We start from the raw sequence: 27,085 nt of genomic DNA, 5'->3' as shown, positions 1-27,085 counted from the left end.
TGGATCATTAAAACATTCTGATGGAGAAGGAAATGGCAGCCCACTCCAGTATGCTTGACTGGGAAATCCCATGGATGGAGGAGCCTGATGGGCTGCAGTCCATGGGGTCGCTAAGGGTCGGACATGACTGAGTGACTTCACTTTCACTTTTCACTTTCATGCGTTGGAGAAGGAAATGGCAACCCACTCCAGTGTTCTTGCCTGGAGAATCCCAGGGACAGGGGAGCCTGGTGGGTTGCCGTCTATGGGGTCACACAGAGTCGGACACGACTGAAGTGACTTAGCAGCAGCAGCAGTAGCAGAACATTCTGATGAGATCATCCTTTGGGGATGGTGATCCATTTTGTGGAGTCATCTTTCCACTCCTTACCTCTACTGCCAGAATCCATATGAAGGCAGTGAGTTAGGTCAGTCTGTCACTCAAGGTTCCTTTTCTTACCCCACGAGTCATTTGAAATCTTGAGATTTATCAGACCTGGATTACATTTAACTAAGTTTAGCTTCAAGCTCTTTCTACCTAGTAGGAAGAAAAGTGATACCTTCTTGTCTTTTCCATCTTAAATTTCACTTTCCTACATGGTCCAACTAAGCTCATCAGAACCAATAATATATGACCATTATATATATATGTATATATTATTATATAATTATATATATTATATATACTAATGGCAAATAGCATGCTGCTGGAAATAAGAGCTAGCCTACTGCGTTCACTGAAATAAAACAATGGTATTAGATCACTAACAGTTTCCTCCTTTAAAAAATCTGGCTGCAAAATTTGGGATTCTGCAAATGAATTGTCTCTCACCTTGTTACCACAGAGGAATGTGAAGTCCTACATAAGTCATTTCATTCCTAACACCTTTCTTCTCATTCTCCTTTATCCCAACCATTCAGGCTCTGTTTGGATTCTAGTTGGTACCTGTGTTCTTTCTGAGTAATCCAGGGTCTCAGAAACTCTCAAGGACCCCAGTAGGGTCTAAATCCAATAGCAAGTGTTCTTATAAGAGACAGAAGAAAAGGTACATAGAAGAAAATATTTCATGAAAGATAAAGGTAGAAACTGAAGAGATACAGCCACAAAACAAGGAACACGATAGACTCCTGGAAGCCACCAGAAACTAGAAGGGAAGCAGGCACTGGACTGGCACTGGGCAGATTTTGGACTCTGTTCTGCCAATATTATATGGGAACAAATTTCTATTGTTTTAAATTACCCAGTTTGTGAAAATTTGTTAATAGCTACAAATATGTAGAGAACTTCCAAAACTCAACAGTTAAAAATATCAAACAATCTAAATAGAAAATGGACAGAAATCATAAGGGACATTTCACCAAAAAAGATACACAGATAGCAAAGAAGCACATGAAAAGTTTTTCAATATCATATGTCACTAAGTGGTAAGTGTTAGTTGCTCAGCTGTGTCTGACTTTGCCACCCCATGAACTGCAGCCCACCAGGCTCCTCTGTCCATGGAATTCTCCAGGCAAGAATACTGAAGTGGGTTGCCAAGCTCCCCCCTCCACCACAGGGGATCTTCCTGACCCAGGGATAGAAACCAGGTCTCCTGCCCTGCAGGCAGGTTCTTTACCGTCTGAACCACCAGGGAAGGGAATTGTAAATTAAAACTACAATGAGATGTTACTATTATCTCACAGCTTTTAGAATGACCAAAATCCAAAACACTGACAACACCAAACGCTAGGTGGGAGACAGAGCAACAGGAAAACACATTTATTGCTGTTTGTAATCCAAAATGGTACAGCCACTTTGGAAGACACAATTTCCTTTTAACTGAAGGATAATTGCTTTACAACGTTGTGTTGGTTTCTGCCATACAACAGTGTGAATCAGCCATTAAGTATACATAGGTCCCCTCCCTCTTGAACCTCCTTCCCACCTCCAACCCCATTCCACCCTCTATGTTGTCACAGAGCACCTGGTTGAGTTCCCTGTGTTATACAGCAACTTCTCACTAGCTATCTATTTTACATATGGTAATGTGCAGGTTTTAATCCTACTTTCTCAATTTGAACCACACCCTCCTTCCCTCCCTGTTTTCAAAAGTATGTTCTTTAAGTCTACAGAAGACACAGCTTCTTATAATAGTAAACACTGGCTATTTGATCCAGCAATTGTACTCCTAGGTATTTATCCAAATGAATTTATATATACATTCATTCACACACACAAAATATTTATAGCAGCTTTACTCACAATTGCCAAAAATTGGAAACTAAGATGTTATTCAATTAGGTGAATGGATAAATAAACTATGGTATACCCATACAATGGAGTATTACTCATCGATAAGAAGAAACAAACTATCAAGCTATGAAAAAGCATGGAGGAACCTTAAATGCACACTTCTAAGTGAAAGAAGTCAGTCTAAAAGACAACATACCATATGGGTCCAACTAATGACATCCTGGAAAAGGTAAAACTATAGAGACAGTAAAAAGGTCAATGGTTGTCAGGGTTTGATAGTGGGAGGAGGCAGGGATGAATAGGTGGAGCACACAGGATTTTTAGGGCAGGGAAACCACTCTGTATGATGCTATAAGGTGGATACACGACATTATGCATTTGTCAAAATCCATGGAACTGTACAACATGAAGAGTGAATCCTAATATAAACTATGGACTGTAGTTAATAATATATCAGTAGCTGTTCAATAATTGTAACAAATGTACCACACTAATGTAGAGGGAGAAGAGGTTCATGTGAAGTCTCTGTACTTGCTGCCCAATTTTTCTGCTTTAAACCTAAAACTGCTTTAAAAATTAGTCTACTTTAAAAAGCCAATCTCAAAAGATCATTCAATTTTTGTAACATTCTTGAAATGGCATAAGAAACAGAATATATTAGTGGCCCAAGAGTTGAGGAGGGGGGTGGCAGAGAAGTGTCTGTGGGTATAAAAAGGAAACAAAAAGGATCCTTGTAGCAATGGAAATAGTCTATATCTTGATTATATTGCTGTCAATATCCTGGTTGTGATATTGTACTAAGTTTTGCAAGATGTTACTGAAAGGTTGTTGCTGAGCTGTGAAAGACACTGGGACTCTTGGCCTCCAAAGAAGAAGAATTAAATATGGGGCCAGTGACGAGGCTTGATCGCTCAGAGCTTTTGTGTAATACAATTTTATTAAAGTATAAAAGAGATAGAGAAAGCTTCTGACATAGACATCAGAAAGGGGGAGAAAGAGTTATCTCCTTGATAGTCTTTAGCTGGATGTTATATGGCTATTCAGTTCAAATCAGTTCAGTCGCTCAGTTGTGTCTGACTCTGCAACCCCATGAACTGAAGCACGCCAGACCTCCCTGTCCATCACCAACTCCCGGAGTTCACTCAAACTCATGTCCATCGAGTCCATGATGCCATCCAGCCATCTCATCCTCTGTCGTCCCCTTCTCCTCCTGCCCCCAATCCTTCCCAGCATCAGAATCTTTGCCAATGAATCAATTCTTCACATGAGGTGGCCAAAGTATTGGTTTCAGCTTTAGCATCGGTCCTTCCAAAGAACACCCAGGACTGATCTCATTTAGAATGGACTGGTTGGATCTCCTTGCAGTCCAAGGGACTCTCAAGAGTCTTCTCCAACACCACAGTTCAAAAGCATCAATGCTTCAGCACTCAGCTTTCTTCACAGTCAAACTCTCACATCCATACATGACTACTGGAAAAACCATAGCCTTGACTAGACGGACCTTTGTTGGCAAAGTAATGTCTCTGCTTTTGAATATGCTATCTAGGTTGGTCATAACTTCTCTTCCAAGGAGTAAGCATCTTTTAATTTCATGGCTGCAATCACCATCTGCAGTGATTTTGGAGCCCCCCAAAATAAAGTCTGACGCTGTTTCCACTGTTTCCCCATCTATTTCCCATGAAGTGATGGGACAGGATGCCATGATCTTCATTTTCTGTATTTTGAGCTTTAAGCCAACTTTTTCACTCTCCTCTTTCACCTTTATCAAGAGGCTTTTTAGTTCCTCTTCACTTTCTGCCATAAGGATGGTGTTATCTGCATATCTGACGTTATTGATATTTCTCCTGGCAATCTTGATTTCAGCTTGTGCTTCTTCCAGTCCAGCATTTCTCATGATGTACTCTGCATAGAAGTTAAATAAGCAAGGTGACAATAAACAGCCTTGACATACTCCTTTTCCTATTTGAAACCAGTCTGTTGTTCCATGTCCAGTTCTAACTGTTGCTTCCTGACCTGCATATAGGTTTCTCAAGAGGCAGGTCAGGTGGTCTGGTATTCCCATCTCTTTCAGAATTTTGGGTGAATTTAACTCAGATGACCATTATATCTACTACTGCGGGCAGGAATCGCTTAGAAGAAATGGAGTAGCCACCACGGTCAACAAAAGAATCCGAAATGCAGTACTTGGATGCAATCTCAAAAATGACAGAATAATCTCTGTTTGTTTCCAAGGCAAACCATTCAATATCACAGTAATCCAAGTCTATGCCCCAACCAGTAATGCTGAAGAAGCTGAAGTTGAATGGTTCTATGAAGACCTCCAAGACTTTTTAGAACTAACACCTAAAAAAGATGTCCTTTACATTACAGGGGACTGGCATGCAAAAGTAGGAACTCATGAAACACCTGGGGTAACAGGCAAATTTGGCCTTGGAATACAGAATGAAGCAGGGCAAAGGCTAATAGAGTTTTGCCAAGAGAACGCACTGGTCATAGCAAACACCCTCTTCCAGCAACACAAGAGAAGGCTCTACACATGGACATCACCAGATGGTCAACACTGAAATATAGCTACTAGAAGTCTGCTAATTGGAGAAAGGAAATGTCTCAAAACTCAGAGACTGGTACTAGGCCCCTCACCCACAGCATGAATTTTGAGATAACATTGGCACAAAGTGAGCTGTCCTGGGCCATAAAATGATTGACATGAATCTTGAAGAAAGGCAGGTTTCTAAGCAAATATATTCTCATTAACATAGCTTAAGAGAACATTTGCATGAGTAAAACATACTGGTTTGTCAAGTCGATTCTGAGTCTTAGGCAGAACCACCTTGAAGACAGAGTCTAGGGTAAATACATAGTTCACTAACATAGCTTAAGACAAATATTTCCATAAGAAAAATGCATTGGTTAGCTCAAGGTTTGAGAAAAGTTAAGTTCGGGTGGGTGTCATTATGGCAGCACAGAATTTTAAAGGAAACCTCTTTTTAAATTCATATAGAGAAGGGGAAAAAATCTTAACACTTATTTGTTTCCTCCTGCTGCTTAAGAGAAAGATTAAAAAATGTCTGACACTTGCAGTCTACTTCCTCTGTTTGGAGACCCCTGGCCTTCCTGCCTGTTACCCTCTCAAAAGCTTCAGTGTAAAGTCTGTCTACACCCCCATCTAGAGCAGGGAGGGATGCCTACAGTAGAAAGAAGGCACTGGTTGCTTTTTTTCCCTCTCTTACGGATAGGAGCTAACAATTCCAGCGTCACTCCTTTGAACTGTATCCTGAAAAGCTGGGGTAGATTTGATCCCCAGGGCTTAAAGACATGCCTGATCTTCCTATGTGATACTGCATGGCCACAGTATCCACTGGAGAATGGCGAACAGTAGCTAGACTGGTTCTGCAGAAAACCAGGGAAATGAGTTAAAGTAGCATATGTGTTGCCCTTTTTCTCTCTGCGAGACATGCCAGACTTATGTCCTAAGGGTATAGATTTGGGTATGAAACCTTCAGCTCCCTCCTGTCCTCCTACTTTGTCCCCGTACCCAGGACTCCAAACTGATTAAACTGAAAGTCAGGAAACCACCGCCCACCCCACCTCCCTCCAGGAAGGGTTGCCTTGGTCTTGGTAAAAACCCAAACTGAGATTCAAACTGCCCAGGTAGAGGTCCAAACAACCCCTGTGCCGGGGTCCAGCCCCGGTGGATCCAGGGTGATTCAAAGGTGGGGACGGAGTCGGCGTCTTTGGAAAAATACATATTTAATCACAGATATAGAGAGATTAGAAATGGATAGTGTAGTAGGAAGATCAGTGGAGAAAAAGAGGCTGAATAACTTGGACTACGTGGAATAGCATCCATGCTCCAGATGGGAATTCAGCCAGAAAAACGGGAGCAAGAAAGAAGCGACATGGGGGAATCAGTCTTTCCGGAAACTGATCCGATTTCTTTATTTTTGGGTTTGCTTATATACCTTTTGTTACACATAGGGATGAATACAGAGTCACGCGGGGGTCAGCAGTCCTGACCTTTATCAAAATCAGGTGCTTCACATAAATGTATATAAAAAAGGTACATCATCTTCTGGCCATGAGTGAGACCTGCTGACATTTTATAATCCTTTCTTTCTGATAACCAAAAACTTATTTCTTCCAAGGGTGTTTTTTCTTAAACCAGGCACCACCCTCCAAATAAAGTTACATTCCTATAGGGTGAGGGTGTAGTGAGTTACAATCAAGAAAGGAATTTATTTAACCCAAGGTTAACATGATTAATCTTAAAGGTTAATACTTATTTCTCCTATATGTTTAAAGGTTAATACTTATTTCTCCTATATGTTAGTTATATTCATTATAAGGGTAGGGAACATGGAGATTTAGCAGCAAACATCAGCCCAACAAATGAAAATCCTTTCACCAATGCTCCCCTTAAGATCTATTTAGTCTTAAGATATGATAAAGTTACATTCTTACATAGCAAGGACACAGTGATTTATAACAAAGTACAGTGATCTATTACAAAAGAGAAAATCCATTAACTCAAAAAGTCTAGTATTGCTAACATCAAAAACTACCATATTTCCTTTGCTATATTCCAAATACATTGATTAATATATTCCCAGGTGCCTAAGGATATAGAGGCCTGGTGGCAATCATTGACTCAACAAGAAGAAAAAGCCCTATGCTAATTAAGACTCTCAAAATACTCCAAAACTCTCTGTGCTGTTTACAGTTGAGAGGTAGTAAACAATCACGTGCCTAGTGGCAGCAGTATGGATAATCCTGTCACACAAGCTAGTCTGTCAGCAGAGAGGTTTGACCTGAGACATCCTTGTCCCACCCAGAGCAGGGAATTAGCAGCAATTATTGACACAACAAATGAAGAACCCTTCACCAATATAATTCCTAACCAACTATACTAATAATTTCTAACTCCCCAAAATAATTTGCCTTTAGTAAGTCTAAAACATCTCATGCCTCTCAGGTTGGGAGGCTGTAAACAATCACATGTGGCCGGACAAACCTATACAGGTGGGCTAGATAACCTTCAGAGGAGCCCGTAAGCTGAAACACTCTTGTCACGCCCAAGAATTTTTATTGCCTTGGAGCTGCACATTTACTCCTTCTCAGAGAGAAACGGTTATGGGGGAGAGCCCCCGTAAAGTCAGAGGTGTAGGTGAGAGCATAAAACAGACTCTGGCTTTGGGGTTAGATGCTCGGGAACAGGGGGTTTCCTGAGGCTTGATCACGCCTTTGCGTATGCCAAGCCTCCTTCCTCATGACCTTTGCCATGGGCGGAATTCCTCACGCTGGCCCCTGACACCTGTTTCAGTACAATCTCAGACTACCATGATTTCAATGGAAGTTCAGACAATCGAAGTAAGAGAAGCTCAGACAGCAAAAACTAAGGATGAAATACAGGATGAGATGGAGGACAGGAGACAAATAGATAAAGAAAAGCAGGTTTCTCCAATCTATCCCTGGGATCATATGTGCAGAGCAGCCTGAAAGGTTGAGGAACACCCTCTTCATGAAACACCCACCAGGAGAAATAATTAATCTGTGAGAGTTAATAAACCCTTTTTTTTAACCAAGAAATACAAAGAATCAAGGAGGATCTGGGAGATTATTTAGAGGACCCAGAAAAATATATTAGAGCTTTTAAGGGTGTTACTCTGCTTTATGACTTACTTGGAAAGATGTGATGTATATCCTGGGACAATTGCTAACTTCCAACTCAAAAACTCAAGTTTTGGGGAAAGTGGTTGCTTATGGAGATGAATGGCTTGGTAATGAATCAGTAGCGAAGAAGGAAGACGAGATAGCTGCCCTCCCCACTGGGAATCAGGCAGTCCCAACTATAGACCTAGATTGGGACTATAACACAGCTAAAGGAAGATGGGATCAGGGTCACTTTGTCAGATATGTTCTTGAAGGACTCAGGCAAGCACATGCTAAGACTTTATGCCAAATTGGCAAACATAAAACAGGAAGAGAAGGAAGCTTCTGGTAAATCCCTAGATAAACTGAGGGAAGCCCTTCACAGATTCACTGAGATTGATCCCGAAAGTGAAGAGGGAAGAGTGATGTTAAAAGATAGATTTCTCAGTCGGCTCCAGATATCCACCATAAGCTATTAAAACAGGTGTATGGACCAAATCAGTCTTTAGATAATCTGTTGCAACTGGCTCAGACAGTCTATGATGGTAGGGAATATAAGGAAAAGAAAGAAAGGCAGAGAAAAACAAAGGAACAGGGGAAGCCCTTGTAATGGCTGTTAGAACCGTTTTTTAAACAGCCTGAGAAAAATGCCCAGAGGGACCCAGGTGAAAAGGGATGGGTTTGCTATTACTGTGGAAAGGAGAGGCACCTCAAGCGAGATTGCCCTCAGGCATCTAAGCCACCCCTGGCTCCATGTCTGGTCTGCAAGGGACCACACTGGAGGAAAGACTGCCCCCAGAAGTGTAGGTTTCTGGGGTTAGAATTTCAAGACAATCAGGACTGAAGGTGCCCGGGGGTCCCCATACAAGCTCCTGGCCTAATTACACCTGAGGAACCCCTGGTATTAATAACTGTGGGGGGCCAATCCATTGATTTCCTTTTGGACGCTGGGGCAACCTACTCTGCTTACTGAAGCCCCTGGCCCACTTTCTCCCTGATCCGCTTCTGTAATGGGGCTAGACTACCTAAAAGTTTTTATTTCAGTCATCCTGTAAGCTGCAACTGGGACTCTGAGCTATTTTCACAAGAATTTCTGATCGTCCTGGAGTCTCTCTCACCCCTTTTGGGGAGGGATATATTGAGCAAGGTCCATGCCTCTGTTTTCATGAATATGGAGCCCTCCCTTTCTCTCCCATTAATTGAACACAATGTAAATCTAGAGTGTGGGCTGATGGAAAATCTGTGGGTTGAGCACAAAATGCTATTCCTGTAGCTGTCAAGCTCAAAGACCCACGTTTATTTCCCCATAAAAAGCAGTATCCACTGAAACCTGAGGTTAAGGAAGGGTTAAAACCCATCATTGGGAATTTAAAGGAGCAGGGACTATTAAATCCCCATAACAGTCCATGCAACATTCCTATTTTGGGTGTAAAGAAATCAAATGATAAACGCAGACTAGTTCAAGATTTACAAATAATAAATGAGGCTGTAGTTCCTTTATACCCGTGGTGCCTAATCCTTACACTCTATTGTCTGAAATTACTGAATGAGCCAAATATTTCTCAGTAACTGATTTAAAAGATGCCTTCTATTCAATGCCTTTGGCAGAGGAAAGTCAATTTCTATTTGCCTTTGAAGACACTACTCAGCCAGCCTCTCAGTTAACCTGGACAGTTTTGCTCTAGGGATTTCATGACAGTTCCCACCTGTTTGGGCAAAGTTTGTCAGGGGATCTACAAAACTTTAATAGCTCCGAGGCAATGGTGCTACAATATGGAGATGATATTCTGCTTTGTGCTGAGACAGAGGAAGTTTGCTCACAGGCCTCAGAAGATTTCTTAAACTTTCTGGCATGCTGCAGTTATAGGGCATCAAGGGAAAAGGCTCAGCTCTGTCAACAATCTGCTAAATATCTGGGCCTAATCATATCAGAAGGGACTAGGGCCATAGGTCCTGAGAACTACACCTATACTAAATGATCCCCTACCTATGACTTTAAGACAACTGAGAGGATTTTTAGGAATCACAGGCTACTGCTGCATTTGGAGTCCGGGTTATGGGGAACTTGCCCAGCTTTTATATAAATTTATAAATGAAACTCAGCAGGCCCAAACTGACAAGCTGGTTTGGTCCCCAGAGACTCAAAAGGCTTTTAAGGCTCTTCAGACTGCTCTCCTGCAAGCTCCTTCTTTGAGCTTGCCCACAGGGTCAGAATTTAATTTGTTTGTTGCTGAAAGAAAAGGTATGGCCTTGGGAGTTTTGACACAACCCCAAAAGCCTCACCAGCAGCCTATAGGAGTGTATTCTTAAACTCTAAGGTTAATACTTGGATGACAGACAGTTGGCTTCTTAAATATCAGTCATTGTTAGAAGGATCAATAACTTAGCTTAAAGTTTGTAGAAACTTAAATCCTGCCACTTTCCTTCCTGAGAAGGAAAACAAAACACCTGATCATGATTGTTTTCAATTTCTAACTTTAAACTATGCAGCTTGGGAAGATCTGATGGATACTCCATTAGACAATCCTGACATGGAAATATTTACAGATGGCAATTCTTTTGTTCGGGACAGGAAGCGTAAAGCAGGTTACCCTGTGGTGATGGCTGAACAGGTTTTAGTAGCAAAATCTCTCCCCCAGGGAATGAGTGCTCAGCTAGTGGAGCTTGCGGCTCTTACCTGAGCTCTAGAGTTAAGCAAAGGGCAGTGAGTAAATACCTACACTGATTCTAAGTATGCTTATTTGACTTTACATGCAAGCTGCAATATGGAAAGAAAGTTTAAAATGGCAACTGGAGAACCTATTAAGCATTTCAGAGAGACTGAGAGACTTTTAACTGCTTTTAACTGCTATATATTGTCCTAAAGAAGTAGCTGGCTGGCTGTCAAGCCAGAAAAGGGGCACTTTACGAAACCTCATTCACTGCAGATGGCTTTGATCTGGACAGGACCTGTGGAACAGGAAAAACCACAATATATTGAGGAAGAATTAGAAAGATATGAGAAAAGAGGAGCAAAGATTACTAATAAAGGATGGTTACAGTCTGAGGATGGACGATTAATAATTCCTGAAAATGCTCAATGGAAAATTCTTAAGGGTTTGCACCAGAGCTTTCATTTAGGTGTTGAGAGTACTTACCAGATGGCTTGTCATTTGTTTGAAGGTAAAAACATAACAAAAACTTTAAAGAAAATTATCAAAAGATGTGAGGTTTGTCAGAAAAATAACCCAAAGACTGAAAAGCTAGAAAAATCTGGGTTCCAACAAAGTAGAAAATATCCTGGAGAGGACTGGGAAATTGATTTTACTCATATGCCAAAAGCAAGTGGACATTCTTGCTTAAAAGTTTGGGTGGATACTTTCACTGAATGGATTCAGACTTTTCCCTGTCATGTGAACAGGCTAAGGAGGTTACAAGAATTTTAATCCATGAAATTATTCCCAGGTTTGGGCTGCCATGGAGCCTTCAGAGTGACAATGGCTCCGCCTTTAAAGCTGCTGTAACTCAAGGGGTGTCAAAATCTCTAGGAATAGAATATTACTTACACTGTTCCTGGAGACCCCCAAACTCAGGAAAGTTTGAAAAAAAGATAATGACTGCGCAAATTAACTCAAGAGATGCAGGACAACTGGATTAAAATTCTACCCATATGCGGGGGACTGCCTGTGAAGGGTTAAGTCTTGGGAGCTGCTCGGCAGGTTATGCAGAGCCTTAGGCATGTTCCTAAACTCCCTGTCCCGCCCCCCTGAAGAATTTTTATAGCCCTTAAGGCTCTAGGATGTCTAGTTTTTGCAACACTTCATAGGAAAAAGTATTCTGTTCTGTACACAATGGTAAGGGTCTGGTGATTGTATCTTGAGATTAAGAACAATCTTGTAAATGTCACAAGTCAAGTACATTATCCTGTATATACTGCTGCACAATAAAGAAAGGCATCAGCCATTTTGGTCTGATCCTCTCAACCCCATCTTTTGTCTCTCTTATTTTTCTTAGCGGGGATGCTCCGTTCTCTCCCTGTGCAGGTGCGACTCTTGCTTGTGCTGGCCGCGGCAGGTGGCGCCCAACGTGGGGCTGTTCGACAGTTTTCCTCGCCACTACTCTTATTAGCCGAAAAGAGTGAGTATATAAGTATACAAGTGATTTAAATTAAGGAGTAGTAAGGTATATAGTTGAGAGTATAAATGTGGGACAGACGCATAGTCGTCAATTGTTTGTACATATGTTATCTGTAATGTTAAAACATCGGGGAATTACTGTTTCCAAACCTAAATTAATCAATTTTCTTTCATTTATTGAGGAAGTTTGCCCTTGGTTCCCCAGAGAAGGCACAGTAAATTTAGAGACATGGAAGAAGGTAGGGGAACAAATTCGGACTCATTATACTCTACATGGCCCTGAAAAAGTCCCTGTTGAAACTTTATCCTTTTGGACACTAATTCGTGATTGCCTGGATTTTGATAATGATGAATTAAAACGTTTAGGAAATTTATTAAAACAGGAAAAAAATCCTCTCCATGTTCCTGATTTGGAACCCAGGTATGCTGTTCCCGAGGGAGTTGAAGGCGACCCTCCGTTTTTTAAATTATCGCGTCCTTCGGATAATGATGATTCACTTTCATCCACAGATGAGGCGGAGTTAGACGAAGAAGCTGCTAAATACCATCAAGAGGATTGGGGTTTTTTGGCACAAGAAAAGGGGGCGTCAACATCTAAAGATGATTTGGTTGAATGTTTAAAAAACCTCACTGTTGCTTTACAGAACTCAGGAATTAAGCTTCCTAGTAACAATTCTAAACCTTCTGCTCCGCCTCTTCCCCCTGCCGATGCTCCTTCCGTTGTGGCTGGTCTCGATCCCCCTCCGGGGCCTCCTCCTCCATCTGAGATTGTGTCTCCGCTGCAGAAGGCATTGAGACAAGCACAACGACTTGGTGAGTTTGTCTCCGATTTTTCTCTTGCTTTTCCTGTCTTTGAAAATAACAACCAGCGTTTTTATGAAGCGCTGCCTTTCAAACAACTAAAAGAGTTAAAGATTGCTTGCTCACAATACGGTCCTACCGCTCCATTCACTATTGCTATGATAGAAAATCTGGGTACTCAAAATCTACCCCCAAATGATTGGAAACAAATAGCTAGGGCCTGTCTCTCAGGGGGAGATTATTTACTATGGAAATCTGAATATGTTGAACAGTGTGCTCGTATAGCCGATGTTAATCGGCAGCAAGGTATACAGACCTCTTACAAAATGTTGACTGGTGAAGGCGCTTTCCAAGCTACTAATACTCAACTTAATTTCTTACCTGGTGCATATGCACAAATATCAAATGCGGCTCGGCAGGCATGGAAAAAACTTCCTAGCTCCAGTACTAAGACAGAAGATCTTTCAAAAGTCCGACAGGGACCTGATGAGCCTTATCAGGACTTCGTGGCACGGCTCTTAGATACTATAGGTAAGATAATGTCAGATGAAAAGGCTGGGATGGTATTAGCAAAACAATTGGCTTTTGAAAACGCTAACTCTGCCTGTCAAGCTGCTTTACGACCTTATCGAAAAAAGGGAGATCTGTCCAACTTTATTCGCATTTGTGCTGACATTGGACCCTCCTACATGCAAGGCATTGCTATGGCAGCAGCATTACAAGGAAAAAGCATTAAAGAGGTACTTTTTCAGCAGCAAGCCAGGAACAAGAAAAGATGTCAAAAGTCAGGTAATTCGGGTTGCTTTGTTTGTGGTCAACCTGGCCATCGGGCTGCAGTGTGCCCCCCAAAACAACAAACCCCTGTCAACACTCCTAATTTGTGCCCACGATGCAAAAAGGGGAAGCATTGGGCCCGGGATTGTCGTTCTAAAACGGATGTTCAAGGTAATCCTTTACCCCCGGTTTCGGGAAACTGGGTGAGGGGCCAGCCCCTGGCCCCAAAACAATGTTATGGGGCAACACTGCAGGTTCCCAAAGAACCATTGCAGACCTCTGCCGAGCCACAAGAGGCAGCGCGGGATTGGACCTCTGTGCCACCTCCTACACAGTATTAACCCCCGAGATGGGGGTTCAAACCCTTGCCACAGGAGTGTTTGGGCCTTTACCTCCAGGAACAGCTGGACTGCTTTTGGGGCACAGCAGTGCGTCTTTAAAGGGAATACTTATTCATCCTGGTGTGATTGACTCTGATTATACAGGAGAGATAAAAATATTAGCCTCCGCTCCTAACAAAATTATTGTAATCAATGCAGGACAACGTATAGCTCAACTCCTTTTAGTTCCATTAGTTATACAAGGAAGAACAATTAACCGAGACCGTCAAGATAAAGGTTTCGGGTCCTCTGACGCCTATTGGGTGCAAAATGTTACCGAGGCACGAACAGAACTTGAGCTACGCATTAATGGTAAGCTTTTCTGCGGAGTGCTTGATACAGGGGCTGATATTAGCGTTATTTCTGAAAAATACTGGCCTACTACATGGCCTAAACAAATAGCTATTTCCACTCTTCAGGGTATTGGCCAAACTACCAATCCAGAACAAAGTTCGTCCCTTCTTACTTGGAGGGATAAAGATGGCCATACAGGACAATTTAAACCTTATATTCTGCCCCATCTTCCAGTTAATCTATGGGGGTGTGATATATTAAGCAAATTTTGCTTAATATATTATATATATTATAAAATATATAATGTTTATTTATATAGTCCTTCATCCACCGTAACAGATTTGATGTTAGATCAGGGCTTACTCCCAAACCAAGGTTTAGGCAAACAACATCAAGGTATCATTTTACCCCTTGATTTAAAATCTAATCAAAGTCGAAAGGGCTTGGGGTGTTTTCCCTAGGGACCTCTGATTCTCCTGTGACACATGCCGATCCTATTGATTGGAAATCTGAGGAACCGGTATGGGTCGATCAGTGGCCCCTAACACAAGAGAAACTTTTTGCCGCACAACAGCTGGTGCAGGAACAGCTGAGACTTGGGCATATTGAACCCTCTACCTCTGCGTGGAATTCCCCAATTTTTGTTATTAAAAAGAAGTCTGGAAAATGGAGATTGCTACAAGACCTTCGTAAGGTAAATGAAACGATGATGCATATGGGAGCCCTACAACCTGGATTGCCCACTCCTTCTGCTATACCTGACAAATCCTATATCATTATTATAGATTTAAAAGATTGTTTTTACACTATTCCTCTTGCACCCCAAGATTGTAAAAGATTTGCCTTTAGTTTGCCCTCTGTTAATTTTAAAGAACCTATGCAACGCTATCAATGGAGAGTCCTCCCACAAGGAATGACTAATAGCCCTACGCTGTGTCAAAAATTTGTTGCTACAGCATTAGCTCCCGTTCGTCAACTTTTTCCTCACTTGTATTTAGTTCATTATATGGATGATATATTACTAGCTCATGCTGACGAACATCTATTGTATCAAGCTTTTTCTATTCTAAAAAAACACTTAAGTCTTAATGGTCTTGTCATTGCTGATGAAAAAATTCAAACTCACTTTCCCTATAATTATTTGGGTTTCTCCTTATATCCTCGTGTTTATAATACCCAATTAGTAAAATTACAGACTGACCATTTAAAAACTCTAAATGATTTTCAAAAACTTCTAGGAGACATTAATTGGATACGCCCTTATTTAAAATTACCCACCTACACCTTGCAACCATTATTTGATATCCTTAAAGGTGACTCTGACCCTGCGTCACCCCGAACACTTTCTTTAAAAGGACGATCAGCCTTACAATCAATAGAAGAAGCTATTAGACAACAACAGATTACTTATTGTGATTACCAACGATCATGGGGTTTGTATATACTTCCTACCCCTCGAGCACCCACAGGGGTACTTTATCAAGATAAACCTTTGCGATGGATATATCTATCTGCTACTCCAACTAAACATCTGCTCCCTTACTATGAGCTTGTTGCAAAAATTGTAGCAAAAGGACGTCATGAGGCCATCCAATATTTTGGTATGGAACCCCCTTTCATTTGTATTCCTTATGCTTTATATCTTTTTTATATGGTTCTTCTGTGTGTTCTTGCCACCTCTTCTTCTTTTTTTTTTTTTTTTAGTTTTTTATTTTTTAAATTTTAAAATCTTTAATTCTTACATGCATTCCCAAACATGAACCCCCCTCCCACCCCCCTCCCCATAACATCTTTCTGGGTCATCCCCATGCACCAGCCCCAAGCATGCTGCATCCTGCGTCAGACATAGACTGGCGATTCAATTCACATGATAGTATACATGTTAGAATGTCATTCTCCCAAATCATCCCACCCTCTCCCTCTCCCTCTGAGTCCAAAAGTCTGTTATACACATCTGTGTCTCTTTCCCTGTCTTGCATACAGGGTCGTCATTGCCATCTTCCTAAATTCCATATATATGTGTTAGTATACTGTATTGGTGTTTTTCTTTCTGGCTTACTTCACTCTGTATAATCGGCTCCAGTTTCATCCATCTCATCAGAACTGATTCAAATGAATTCTTTTTAACGGCTGAGTAATACTCCATTGTGTATATGTACCACAGCTTTCTTATCCATTCATCTGCTGATGGACATCTAGGTTGTTTCCATGTCCTGGCTATTATAAACAGTGCTGCGATGAACATTGGGGTACATGTGTCTCTTTCAATTCTGGTTTCCTCGGTGTGTATGCCCAGAAGTGGGATTGCTGGGTCATAAGGTAGTTCTATTTGCAATTTTTAAGGAATCTCCACACTGTTCTCCATAGTGGCTGTACTAGTTTGCATTCCCACCAACAGTGTAGGAGGGTTCCCTTTTCTCCACACCCTCTCCAGCATTTATTGCTTGCAGATTTTTGGATCGCAGCCATTCTGACTGGTGTGAAGTGGTACCTCATTGTGGTTTTGATTTGCATTTCTCTAATAATGAGTGATGTTGAGCATCTTTTCATGTGTTTGTTAGCCATCCGTATGTCTTCTTTGGAGAAATGTCTATTTAGTTCTTTGGCCCATTTTTTGATTGGGCCGTTTATTTTTCTGGAGTTGAGCTGCATAAGTTGCTTGTATATTTTTGAGATTAGTTGTTTGTCGGTTGCTTCATTTGCTATTATTTTCTCCCATTCAGAAGGCTGTCTTTTCACCTTGCTTATATTTTCCTTTGTTGTGCAGAAGCTTTTAATTTGAATTAGATCCCATTTGTTTATTTTTGCTTTTATTTCCAGAATTCTGGGAGGTGGATCATAGAGGATCCTGCTGTGATTTATGTCTGAGAGTGTTTTGCCTATGTTCTCCTCTAGGAGTTTTATAGTTTCTGATCTTACATTTAGATCTTTAATCCATTTTGAGTTTATTTTTGTGTGCGGTGTTAGAAAGTGATCTAGTTTCATTCTTTTACAAGTGGTTGACCAGTTTTCCCAGCGCCACTTGTTAAAGAGATTGTCTTTACTCCATTGTATATTCTTGCCTCCTTTGTCAAAGATAAGGTGTCCATATGTGTGTGGATTTATCTCTGGGCTTTCTGTTTTGTTCCATTGATCTATATGTCTGTCTTTGTGCCAGTACCATACTGTCTTGATGACTGTGGCTTTGTAGTAGAGCCTGAAGTCAGGCAAGTTGATTCCTCCAGTTCCATTCTTCTTTCTCAAGATTGCTTTGGCTATTCGAGGTTTTTGTATTTCCATACAAATCTTGAAATTATTTGTTCTAGTTCTGTGAAAAATGTGGCTGGTAGCTTGATAGGGATTGCATTGAATTTGTAAATTGCTTTGGGTAGTATACTCATTTTCACTATATTGATTCTTCCAATCCATGAACATGGTATATTTCTCCATCTATTAGTGTCCTCTTTGATTTCTTTCATCAGTGTTTTATAGTTTTCTATATATAGGTCTTTAGTTTCTTTAGGTAGATATATTCCTAAGTATTTTATTCTTTTCGTTGCAATGGTGAATGGAATTGTTTCCTTAATTTCTTTTTCTACTTTCTCATTATTCGTGTATAGGAATGCAAGGGATTTCTGTGTGTTGATTTTATATCCTGCAACTTTACTATATTCATTGATTAGCTCTAGTAATTTTCTGGTGGAGTCTTTAGGGTTTTCCATGTAGAGGATCATGTCATCTGCAAACAGTGAGAGTTTTACTTCTTTTCCAATTTGGATTCCTTTTATTTCTTTTTCTGCTCTGATTGCTGTGGCCAAAACTTCCAGAACTATGTTGAATAGTAGCGGTGAAAGTGGACACCCTTGTCTTGTTCCTGACTTGAGGGGAAATGCTTTCAATTTTTCACCATTGAGGATAATGTTTGCTGTGGGTTTGTCATAGATAGCTTTTATTATGTTGAGGTATGTTCCTTCTATTCCTGCTTTCTGGAGAGTTTTTATCATAAATGGATGTTGAATTTTGTCAAAGGCCTTCTCTGCATCTATTGAGATAATCATATGGTTTTTATTTTTCAATTTGTTAATGTGGTGAATTACATTGATTGATTTGCGGATATTGAAGAATCCTTGCATCCCTGGGATAAAGCCCACTTGGTCATGGTGTATGATCTTTTTAATGTGTTGTTGGATTCTGATTGCTAGAATTTTGTTGAGGATTTTTGCATCTATGTTCATCAGAGATATTGGCCTGTAGTTTTCTTTTTTGTGACATCTTTGTCAGGTTTTGGTATTAGGGTGATGGTGGCCTCATAGAATGAGTTTGGAAGTTTACCTTCCTCTGCAATTTCTGGAAGAGTTTGAGTAGGATAGGTGTTAGCTCTTCTCGAAATTTTTGGTAGAATTCAGCTGTGAAGCCATCTGGACCTGGGCTTTTGTTTGCTGGAAGATTTCTGATTACAGTATCAATTTCCGTGCTTGTGATGGGTCTGTTAAGATTTTCGATTTCTTCCTGGTTCAGTTTTGGAGAATTGTACTTTTCTAAGAATTTGTCCATTTCTTCCACGTTGTCCATTTTATTGGCATACAACTGCTGATAGTAGTCTCTTATGATCCTTTGTATTTCTGTGTTGTCTGTTGTGATCTCTCCATTTTCATTTCTAATTTTATTGATTTGATTTTTCTCTCTTTGCTTCTTGATGAGTCTGGCTAATGGTTTGTCAATTTTATTTATCCTTTCAAAGAACCAGCTTTTGGCTTTGTTGATTTTTGCTATGGTCTCTTTTGTTTCTTTTGCATTTATTTCTGCCCTAATTTTTAAGATTTCTTTCCTTCTACTAACTCTGGGGTTCTCCAACTCTTCCTTTTCTAGTTGCTTTAGTTGTAGAGTTAGGTTATTTATTTGACTTTTTCTTGTTTCTTGAGGTATGCCTGTATTGCTATGAACTTTCCTCTTAGCACTGCTTTTATAGTGTCCCACAGGTTTTGGGTTGTTGTGTTTTCATTTTCATTCGTTTCTATGCATATTTTGATTTCTTTTTGATTTCTTCTGTGATTTGTTGGTTATTCAGAAGTGTGTTGTTCAACCTCCATATGTTGGAATTTTTAATAGTTTTTCTCCTGTAATTGAGATCTAATCTTAATGCATTATGGTCAGAAAAGATGCTTGGAATGATTTCGATTTTTTGAATTTATCAAGTTTAGATTTATGGCCCAGGATGTGATCTATCCTGGAGAAGGTTCCATGAGCACTTGAGAAAAAGGTGAAATTCGTTGTTTTGGGGTGAAATGTCCTATAGATATCAATTAGGTCTAACTGATCTAATGTATCATTTAAAGTTTGCGTTTCTTTGTTAATTTTCTGTTTAGTTGATCTGTCCATAGGTGTGAGTGGGGTATTAAAGTCTCCCACTATTATTGTGTTATTGTTGATTTCCCCTTTCATACTTGTTAGCATTTGTCTTACATATTGTGGTGCTCCTATATTGGGTGCATATATATTTATAATTTTTATATCTTCTTCTTGGATTGTTCCTTTGATCATTATGTAGTGGCCTTCTTTGTCTCTTTTCACAGCCTTTGTTTTAAAGTCTATTTTATCAGATATGAGTATTGCCACTCCTGCTTTCTTTTGGTCTCTATTCGCGTGGTATATCTTTTCCAGCCCTTCACTTTCAGTCTGTATGTGTCCCTTGTTTTGAGGTGGGTCTCTTGTAAGCAGCATATAGAGGGGTCTTGTTTTTGTATCCATTCTGCCAGTCTTTGTCTTTTGGTTGGGGCGTTCAACCCATTTATGTTTAAGGTAATTATTGATAAGTATGATCCCGTTGCCATTTACTTTATTGTTTTGGGTTCGGGTTTATACACCCTTTCGTGTTTCCTGTCTAGAGGATATCCTTTAGAATTTGTTGGAGAGCTGGTTTGGTGGTGCTGAATTCTCTCAGCTTTTGCTTGTCTGTAAAGCTTTGATTTCTCCTTCGTATTTGAATGAGATCCTTGCTGGGTACAGTAATCTGGGCTGTAGGTTATTGTCTTTCATCACTTTAAGTATGTCTTGCCATTCCCTCCTGGCCTGAAGAGTTTCTATTGACAGATCAGCTGTTATCCTTATGGGAATCCCCTTGTGTGTTATTTGTTGTTTTTCCCTTGCTGCTTTTAATATTTGTTCTTTGTGTTTGATCTTTGTTAATTTGATTAATATGTGTCTTGGGGTGTTTCGCCTTGGGTTTATCCTATTTGGGACTCTCTGTGTTTCTTGGACTTGGGTGATTATTTCCTTCCCCATTTTAGGGAAGTTTTCAACTATTATCTCCTCAAGGATTTTCTCATGATCTTTCTTTCTGTCTTCTTCTTCTGGGACTCCTATAATTCGAATGTTGGAGCGTTTCATATTGTCCTGGAGGTCTCTGAGATTGTCCTCGTTTCTTTTAATTCGTTTTTCTTGTTTCCTCTCTGATTCATTTATTTCTACCATTCTATCTTCTATTTCACTAATCCTATCTTCTGCCTCCGTTATTCTACTATTTGTTGCCTCCAGAGTGTTTCTGATCTCATTTATTGTGTTATTCATTATATTTTGACTCTTTTTATTTCTTCTAGGTCCTTGTTAAACCTTCCTTGCATCTTCTCAATCCTTGTCTCTAGGCTATTTATCTGTGTTTCCATTTTGATTTCAAGATTTTAGATCATTTTCACTATCAATATTCGGAATTCCCTCCGGTAGATTCCCTACTTCTTCCTCTTTTGTTTGGTTTGGTGAGCAACTCTCCTGTTCCTTTACCTGCTGAGTATTCCTCTGTCTCTTCATCTTGGTTATATTGCTGCGTTTGGGGTGGCCTTTTTATATTCTGATAATTTGTGGAGTTCTCTTTATTATGGAGCTTCCTCACTTTGGGTGGGGTTCTATCAGTGGCTTGTCAAGGTTTCCTGGTTAGGGAGGCTTGTGTTGGAGTTTTGGTGGGTGGAGCTGGGTTTCTTCTCTCTGGAGTGCAGTGGAGTGACCCGTAATGGGTTATGAGACATCAAAGGTTTTGGGATAATTTTGAGCTGCCTGTATATTGAGGCTCAGGGGAGTGTTCCTGTGTTGCTGGAGAATTTGGGTGGTATGTCTTGTTTTGGAACTTGTTGGCCCTTGGGTGGAGCTTGGTTTCGGTGTAGGTATGAAGGCATTTGATGAGCTCCTATTGCTTAATGTTCCCTGAATTCAGGAGTTCTCTAATGTTTTCAGGCTTTGGGTTTAAGCTTCCTGCTTCTGGTTTTCAGTTTTATTTTTACAGTAGCCTCTAGACTTCTCCATCTATACAGCACCGATGATAAAACATCTAGGTTAAAGATGAAAAGTTTCTCCACATTGAGGGACACTCAGAGAGGTTCACTGAGTTACAAGGAGAAGAGAAGATGGAGGGGGTAGTTAGAGGTAACTGGAATGAGATGTGGTGAGATCAAGAGAGGAGAGAGCAAGCTAGCCAGTAGTCACTTCCTTATGTGCGCTCTATAGTCTGGACCGCTCAGAGGTATTTACAGAGTTATACGGGGAAGAGGAGAGGGAGGAAGTAGACAGAGGTGACCAGGAGGATAAGAGAGAGGAATGAGTAGGAGAGAGACAAATCCTGCCAGTAACCAGTTCCTTAGGTGTTCTCTACCGTCTGGAACACACAGAGATTCACAGAGTTGGATAGAGAAGAGATGGGGGAGAAAAGAGACAGAGGCCACCTGGTGGAGAAAAAGGAGAGGCCAGAGGAGGAGAGAGTGGTCAAGCCAGTAATCTCGCTCTCAGGTAAACTTGGGTAGTGAAGTTTGGGTTTTTAAATGTACAAAATTGACAACAAAAACCTAAGAGCAAAGATTAAAAATCTGGAGTAGAGGTTGGATTTTCAAAGATACAATATTAAAGAAAAGCAGAAGGAAAAAGGAAGAAAGAAAAAAAAAGAATTATTAAAAAACAAACAAACAAAAAAAAACAAAACAAAACACCAACAACCATCCAAGGAGTATATATGGTGTTTGCCTTAAAAAAAAAAAAAAAGTCTTTTTTTTTTTAAAATAGTAATACTAGGTTATAGAAATAAAAATTAGAGGAGAAATAGAAGACTTAACAATTAAAAAAAAGCTCGGAAAAAAATGAAAAAAAAACAGCAAAAAGCAAAAAAAAAAAAAGAATGATTTTAAAAATATTAAAAAATTAAAAATATATCTGGCTCTTCTCTGATGTTATGGGCCGTGTGGGCTCACTTCCAAGGTGGTTCACCTGTTTAACTTCTTCTGTTTGCTGGTTTTTAGGCTCACTAGTTCAGTCGCGCTGTGGGGAGGGGGGATGCTGCAAACAAATAGCACTGTCGTGTGCACACAGTATCTCTGCCCCGCTTGACCTGTCCTTTCTCGCGGCGCACAAACCGCTCCGGCTCTACGATGCTCAGCCGGGAACCGTCTGGGGCCGGCCCTAGGCTGCGTGCACTTCCCCGGTCCAAGCCGCTCAGGTTCGGCCCTCAGGCAGCCCTCAGAGGCACAAATGCGGCTGGGACTGCGCTTTGTGCCCTTCCCAGGTCCGAGTAGCTCAGGAGTTTGGCGAGCGCAATCTCCGCGGCTTGTCACCTTTTCCGCCGCTGCCGCTCAACTCTCTGGGTGGACCGCTGGCGCACCCCGTGAGGCAGACTGTGACTGTCCAGCACCCCCAGAAGTCTTAGCAAAGGAGCCTGCTTGCAGTTAGGTAAGTAAAGTCTCTACGGGTCTGCAATTGCCCCTTTCCAGTCCTTATGGCTCTGGCTGCCTGTCCCCGGCGGGGAATGGTCTGCAGCCGGCTTTTTCCGCTCCGTCCTTTGTTCTGTGCTCGGTCCTGGCGGTGTCTTATGTTCGAGCTTTTCGCGTGGTAGCTATCCCACAGTCTGGTTTGCTAGCCCAAGTTAGATTGTTCTGGTTGCGCGTGGGGCGTTCCTGCCCGATTCTTGCAAAGCTCTGCAGCCCGCGCCTCCCGCGCGTCCCTGCCCTGCCCCCACTTCCCAATGGCGGATGCAGGCGTCTGTGCTGCTTTTCCGCTGGGGGAGTTACTGGTGGGCTTGTAATCTCTTGGTTTTAATTATTTATCTATTTTTCCTTCCTGTTATGTTGCCCTCTGTGTTTCCAAGGCTCGCCACAGACTCGGCAGGGAGAGTGTTTCCTGGTGTTTGGAAACCTCTCTTCTTAAAATTCCCTTCCCGGGACGGGCTTCCCTTCCCGGGATGGAGCTCCCTCCCCACCTCCTTTGTCTCCTTTTTCGTCTTTTATATTTTTTCCTACCTGTTTTTGAAGACAATGGTCTGCTTTTCTGGTTGCCTGATGTCCTCTGCCAGCCTACAGAAGTTGTTTTGTGGAGTTTGCTCGGCGTTGAAATGTTCTTTTGAGGAATTTGTGAGGGAGAACGTGATCTTCCCGTCCTATTCCTCCGCCATCTTTTCCCACTCCTTATGCTTTAGAACAAGATTGGCTTTTTCAATTTTCAGATAATTGGTCTATAGCTTTCGCAAATTACCCGGGACGGATTACTCCTCATTATCCTTCTGATAAATTGTTACAGTTTGCTAGCTCTCATGCCTTTATTTTTCCAAAAATAGTTCGCCGACAACCCATTCCCGAAGCGACACTTATATTTACAGACAGATCTTCTAATGGTACTGCAGCTTTAATTATTAGCCATCAAACCTATTATGCACATACCAGTTTCTCTTCTGCTCAGGTTGTGGAATTATTTGCAGTTCATCAAGCATTGCTGACTGTACCCACTTCCTTCAATTTATTTACAGACAGCTCCTATGTGGTCGATGCCTTACAGATGCTTGAAACTGTTCCAATTATCGGCACAAGCTCTCCTGAAGTTCTTAACTTATTTACATTAATTCAACAGGCCCTTCACCGTCGCCAATACCCGTGTTTCTTTGGGCATATTCGTGCACATTCCACCCTTCCTGGTGCCCTGGTACAAGGCAACCACACTGCGGACGTTCTTACTAAACAGGTGTTTTTTCAATCAGCTATCGATGCAGCCCGAAAATCTCATAACTTACATCACCAAAATAGTCATTCTTTACGGTTACAATTTAAGATTTCCCGTGAAGCTGCACGACAAATCGTTAAATCTTGCTCTACCTGTCCTCAATTCTTTGTTCTCCCTCAATATGGTATCAACCCTCGAAGTCTACGCCCTAATCATCTCTGGCAAACAGATGTCACTCACATTTCTCAATTTGGGCGTCTTAAATATGTTCATGTCTCCATCGACACCTTTTCTCATTTTCTCATGGCCTCCCTTCATACTGGAAAATCAACTCGTCACTGTATTCAACATTTGCTTTTTTGCTTTTCTATTTCAGGAATCCCACACACCCTTAAAACAGATAATGGACCCGGTTATACTAGCCGTTCTTTCCAACGTTTTTGTCTTTCTTTCCAAATTCATCATAAAACAGGAATTCCATATAATCCACAGGGACAAGGTATTGTAGAACGAGCCCATCAACGCCTTAAACATCAATTATTAAAACTAAAAAAGGGGAATGAACTGTATAGTCTCTCACCGCATAACGCCTTAAATCATGCTCTTTTTGTTCTAAACTTTTTAACTTTAGATGCAGAAGGCAATTCAGCAGCCCAGCGCTTTTGGGGAGAATGGTCCTCATGCAAAAAACCACTTGTACGATGGAAAGATCCACTTACCAATCTGTGGTATGGGCCAGACCCTGTATTAATATGGGGACGGGGACATGTTTGTGTTTTTCCACAGGATGCCGAAGCGCCACGCTGGATCCCGGAGAGGCTGGTACGTGCGACGGAGGAACTCCCTGACATATCAAATGCATCGCATGACATTGGGCGAGCCCACGAGTGAGCTGCCTACCCAAAGGCAGATTGAGGCGTTGATGCGATATGCTTGGAATGAGGCTCATGTACAACCTCCAGTGACACCTACAAACATACTGATCATGTTATTATTGTTGTTACAGCGGATACAAATCGGGGCGGCTGCGGCTTTTTGGGCATACATTCCTGATCCGCCTATGATTCAATCATTAGGATGGGATAGAGAAATAGTACCTGTCTATGTCAACGATACAAGTCTTTTAGGAGGAAAATCAGACATTCACATTTCTCCTCAGCAAGCCAATATCTCTTTTTATGGTCTTACTACACAATATCCTATGTGCTTTTCTTATCAATCACAACATCCTCACTGTATACAGGTGTCAGCTGAGATATCCTACCCTCGAGTAACTATTTCTGGCATTGACGAAAAAACCGGAAAAAGATCTTACCGTGACGGAACCGGACCTCTCGACATTCCATTTTGTGACAAACATTTAAGCATCTGCATAGGAATAGACACTCCTTGGACTTTATGTCGAGCCCGGGTTGCATCAGTGTACAACATCAACAATGCCAATGCCACCTTTTTATGGGACTGGGCACCTGGGGGAACACCTGATTTCCCCGAATATCGAGGACAGCATCCACCCATTCTCTCTGTAAACACTGCTCAAGTATATCAAACAGAACTGTGGAAACTTTTGGCTGCTTTTGGTCATGGCAATAGTCTATATTTACAACCCAATATTAGTGGGAGTAAATATGGTAATGTAGGAGTTACGGGGTTTTTATATCCCCGAGCTTGTGTCCCTTACCCATTCATGTTGATACAAGGCCATGTGGAAATAACACTGTCATTGAATATTTATCATTTAAATTGTTCTAATTGCATACTTACCAATTGCATTAGAGGTGTTGCCAAAGGAGAACAAGTTATAATAGTAAAACAACCTGCTTTTGTAATGTTACCTGTTGAAATAGCTGAAGCTTGGTATGACGAGACTGCTTTAGAATTGCTACAACGCATTAACACGGCTCTTAGCCGCACTAAAAGAAGTTTGAGTCTGATTGTTCTGGGTATAGTATCTTTAATCACCCTTATAGCAACTGCTGTTACCGCTTCTGTATCTTTAGCACAATCCATTCAAGCTGCTCATACTGTAGATTCCTTGTCATATAATGTTACTAAAGTAATGGGAACACAAGAAGACATAGATAAAAAAATGGAAGATAGATTATCAGCTTTATATGATGTGGTTAGAGTTCTAGGAGAACAAGTTCAGAGCACTAGTTTTCGCATGAAAATTCAATGTCATGCTAATTATAAGTGGATTTGTGTTACAAAAAAGGCTTACAATGCATCTGACTTTCCGTGGGATAAGGTGAAAAAACATCTACAAGGAATTTGGTTTGATACTGTTTCTCTAGATCTTTTGCAATTGCATAATGAAATTCTTAATATTGAAAATTCTCCAAAAGCTACTCTGAATATAGCTGATACTGTCAACAATTTTTTACAAAATTTATTTTCTAACTTCCCTAGCCTTCATTCACTGTGGCGAAGCATAATTGCTGTGGGCGTGGTTCTGACTGTTGTACTTATCGTAATTTATTTAGCTCCTTGCCTTATTCATAGCATTGTTAAAGAATTTTTACATATGAGAGTTTTGATACATAAAAACATGTTGCAACACCGACATCTTATGGAGCTTTTAAAAAATAAAGAGAGGGGAGCTGCGGGGTACTGCCCGTGAAGGGTTAAGTCTTGGGAGCTGCTCGGCAGGTTATGCAGAGCCTTAGGCATGTTCCTAAGCTCCCTGTCCCGCCCCCCTGAAGAATTTTTATAGCCCTTAAGGCTCTAGGATGTCTAGTTTCTGCAACACTTCATAGGAAAAAGTATTATGTTCTGTACACAATGGTAAGGGTCTGGTGATTGTATCTTGAGATTAAGAACAATCTTGTAAATGTCACAAGTCACGTACATTATCCTATATATACTGCTGCACAATAAAGAAAGGCATCAGCCATTTTGGTCTGATCCTCTCAACCCCA

General features: G+C 41.0%; 1 protein-coding gene across 5 annotated transcripts; it reads left to right on the top strand.

Moving 5' to 3' along the window:
* The first annotated feature begins 1,729 nt into the window (after positions 1–1,729).
* Positions 1,730–27,085, top strand: LOC121817360 (endogenous retrovirus group K member 9 Env polyprotein). Of its 5 annotated transcripts, none has more exons than XR_009597644.1 (3): positions 1,730–11,977; positions 12,487–12,789; positions 24,954–27,085. XR_009597644.1 is itself a non-coding variant. In XM_060403407.1 (3 exons), exons 1-3 carry the CDS (start codon positions 12,081–12,083, stop codon positions 25,218–25,220), a joined length of 792 nt encoding a protein of 263 aa, XP_060259390.1. In that variant the 5' UTR covers positions 11,984–12,080; the 3' UTR covers positions 25,221–27,085. The 5 variants fall into 5 exon arrangements, 4 of the variants coding, with proteins under 4 accessions (XP_060259389.1, XP_060259390.1, XP_042092828.1 ...); XM_060403407.1 differs by lacking the exon at positions 1,730–11,977 and having other exon boundaries at positions 11,984–12,789; positions 24,954–24,989; positions 25,174–27,085; XM_042236894.2 differs by lacking the exon at positions 1,730–11,977 and having other exon boundaries at positions 12,626–12,789; positions 24,954–24,989; positions 25,174–27,085.

Source organism: Ovis aries, chromosome 20 (genome assembly GCF_016772045.2).
Source record: "Ovis aries strain OAR_USU_Benz2616 breed Rambouillet chromosome 20, ARS-UI_Ramb_v3.0, whole genome shotgun sequence".
Lineage (NCBI taxonomy): Eukaryota > Metazoa > Chordata > Mammalia > Artiodactyla > Bovidae > Ovis > Ovis aries.
This window is presented reverse-complemented; position numbering and strand designations above follow the sequence as displayed.

What these genes read in the sequence shown, in the direction of transcription:
- LOC121817360 (XM_060403406.1), top strand. Translation starts at nt 24,955, where the DNA reads ATGCCGAAGCGCCACGCTGGATCCCGGAGAGGCTGGTACGTGCGACGG.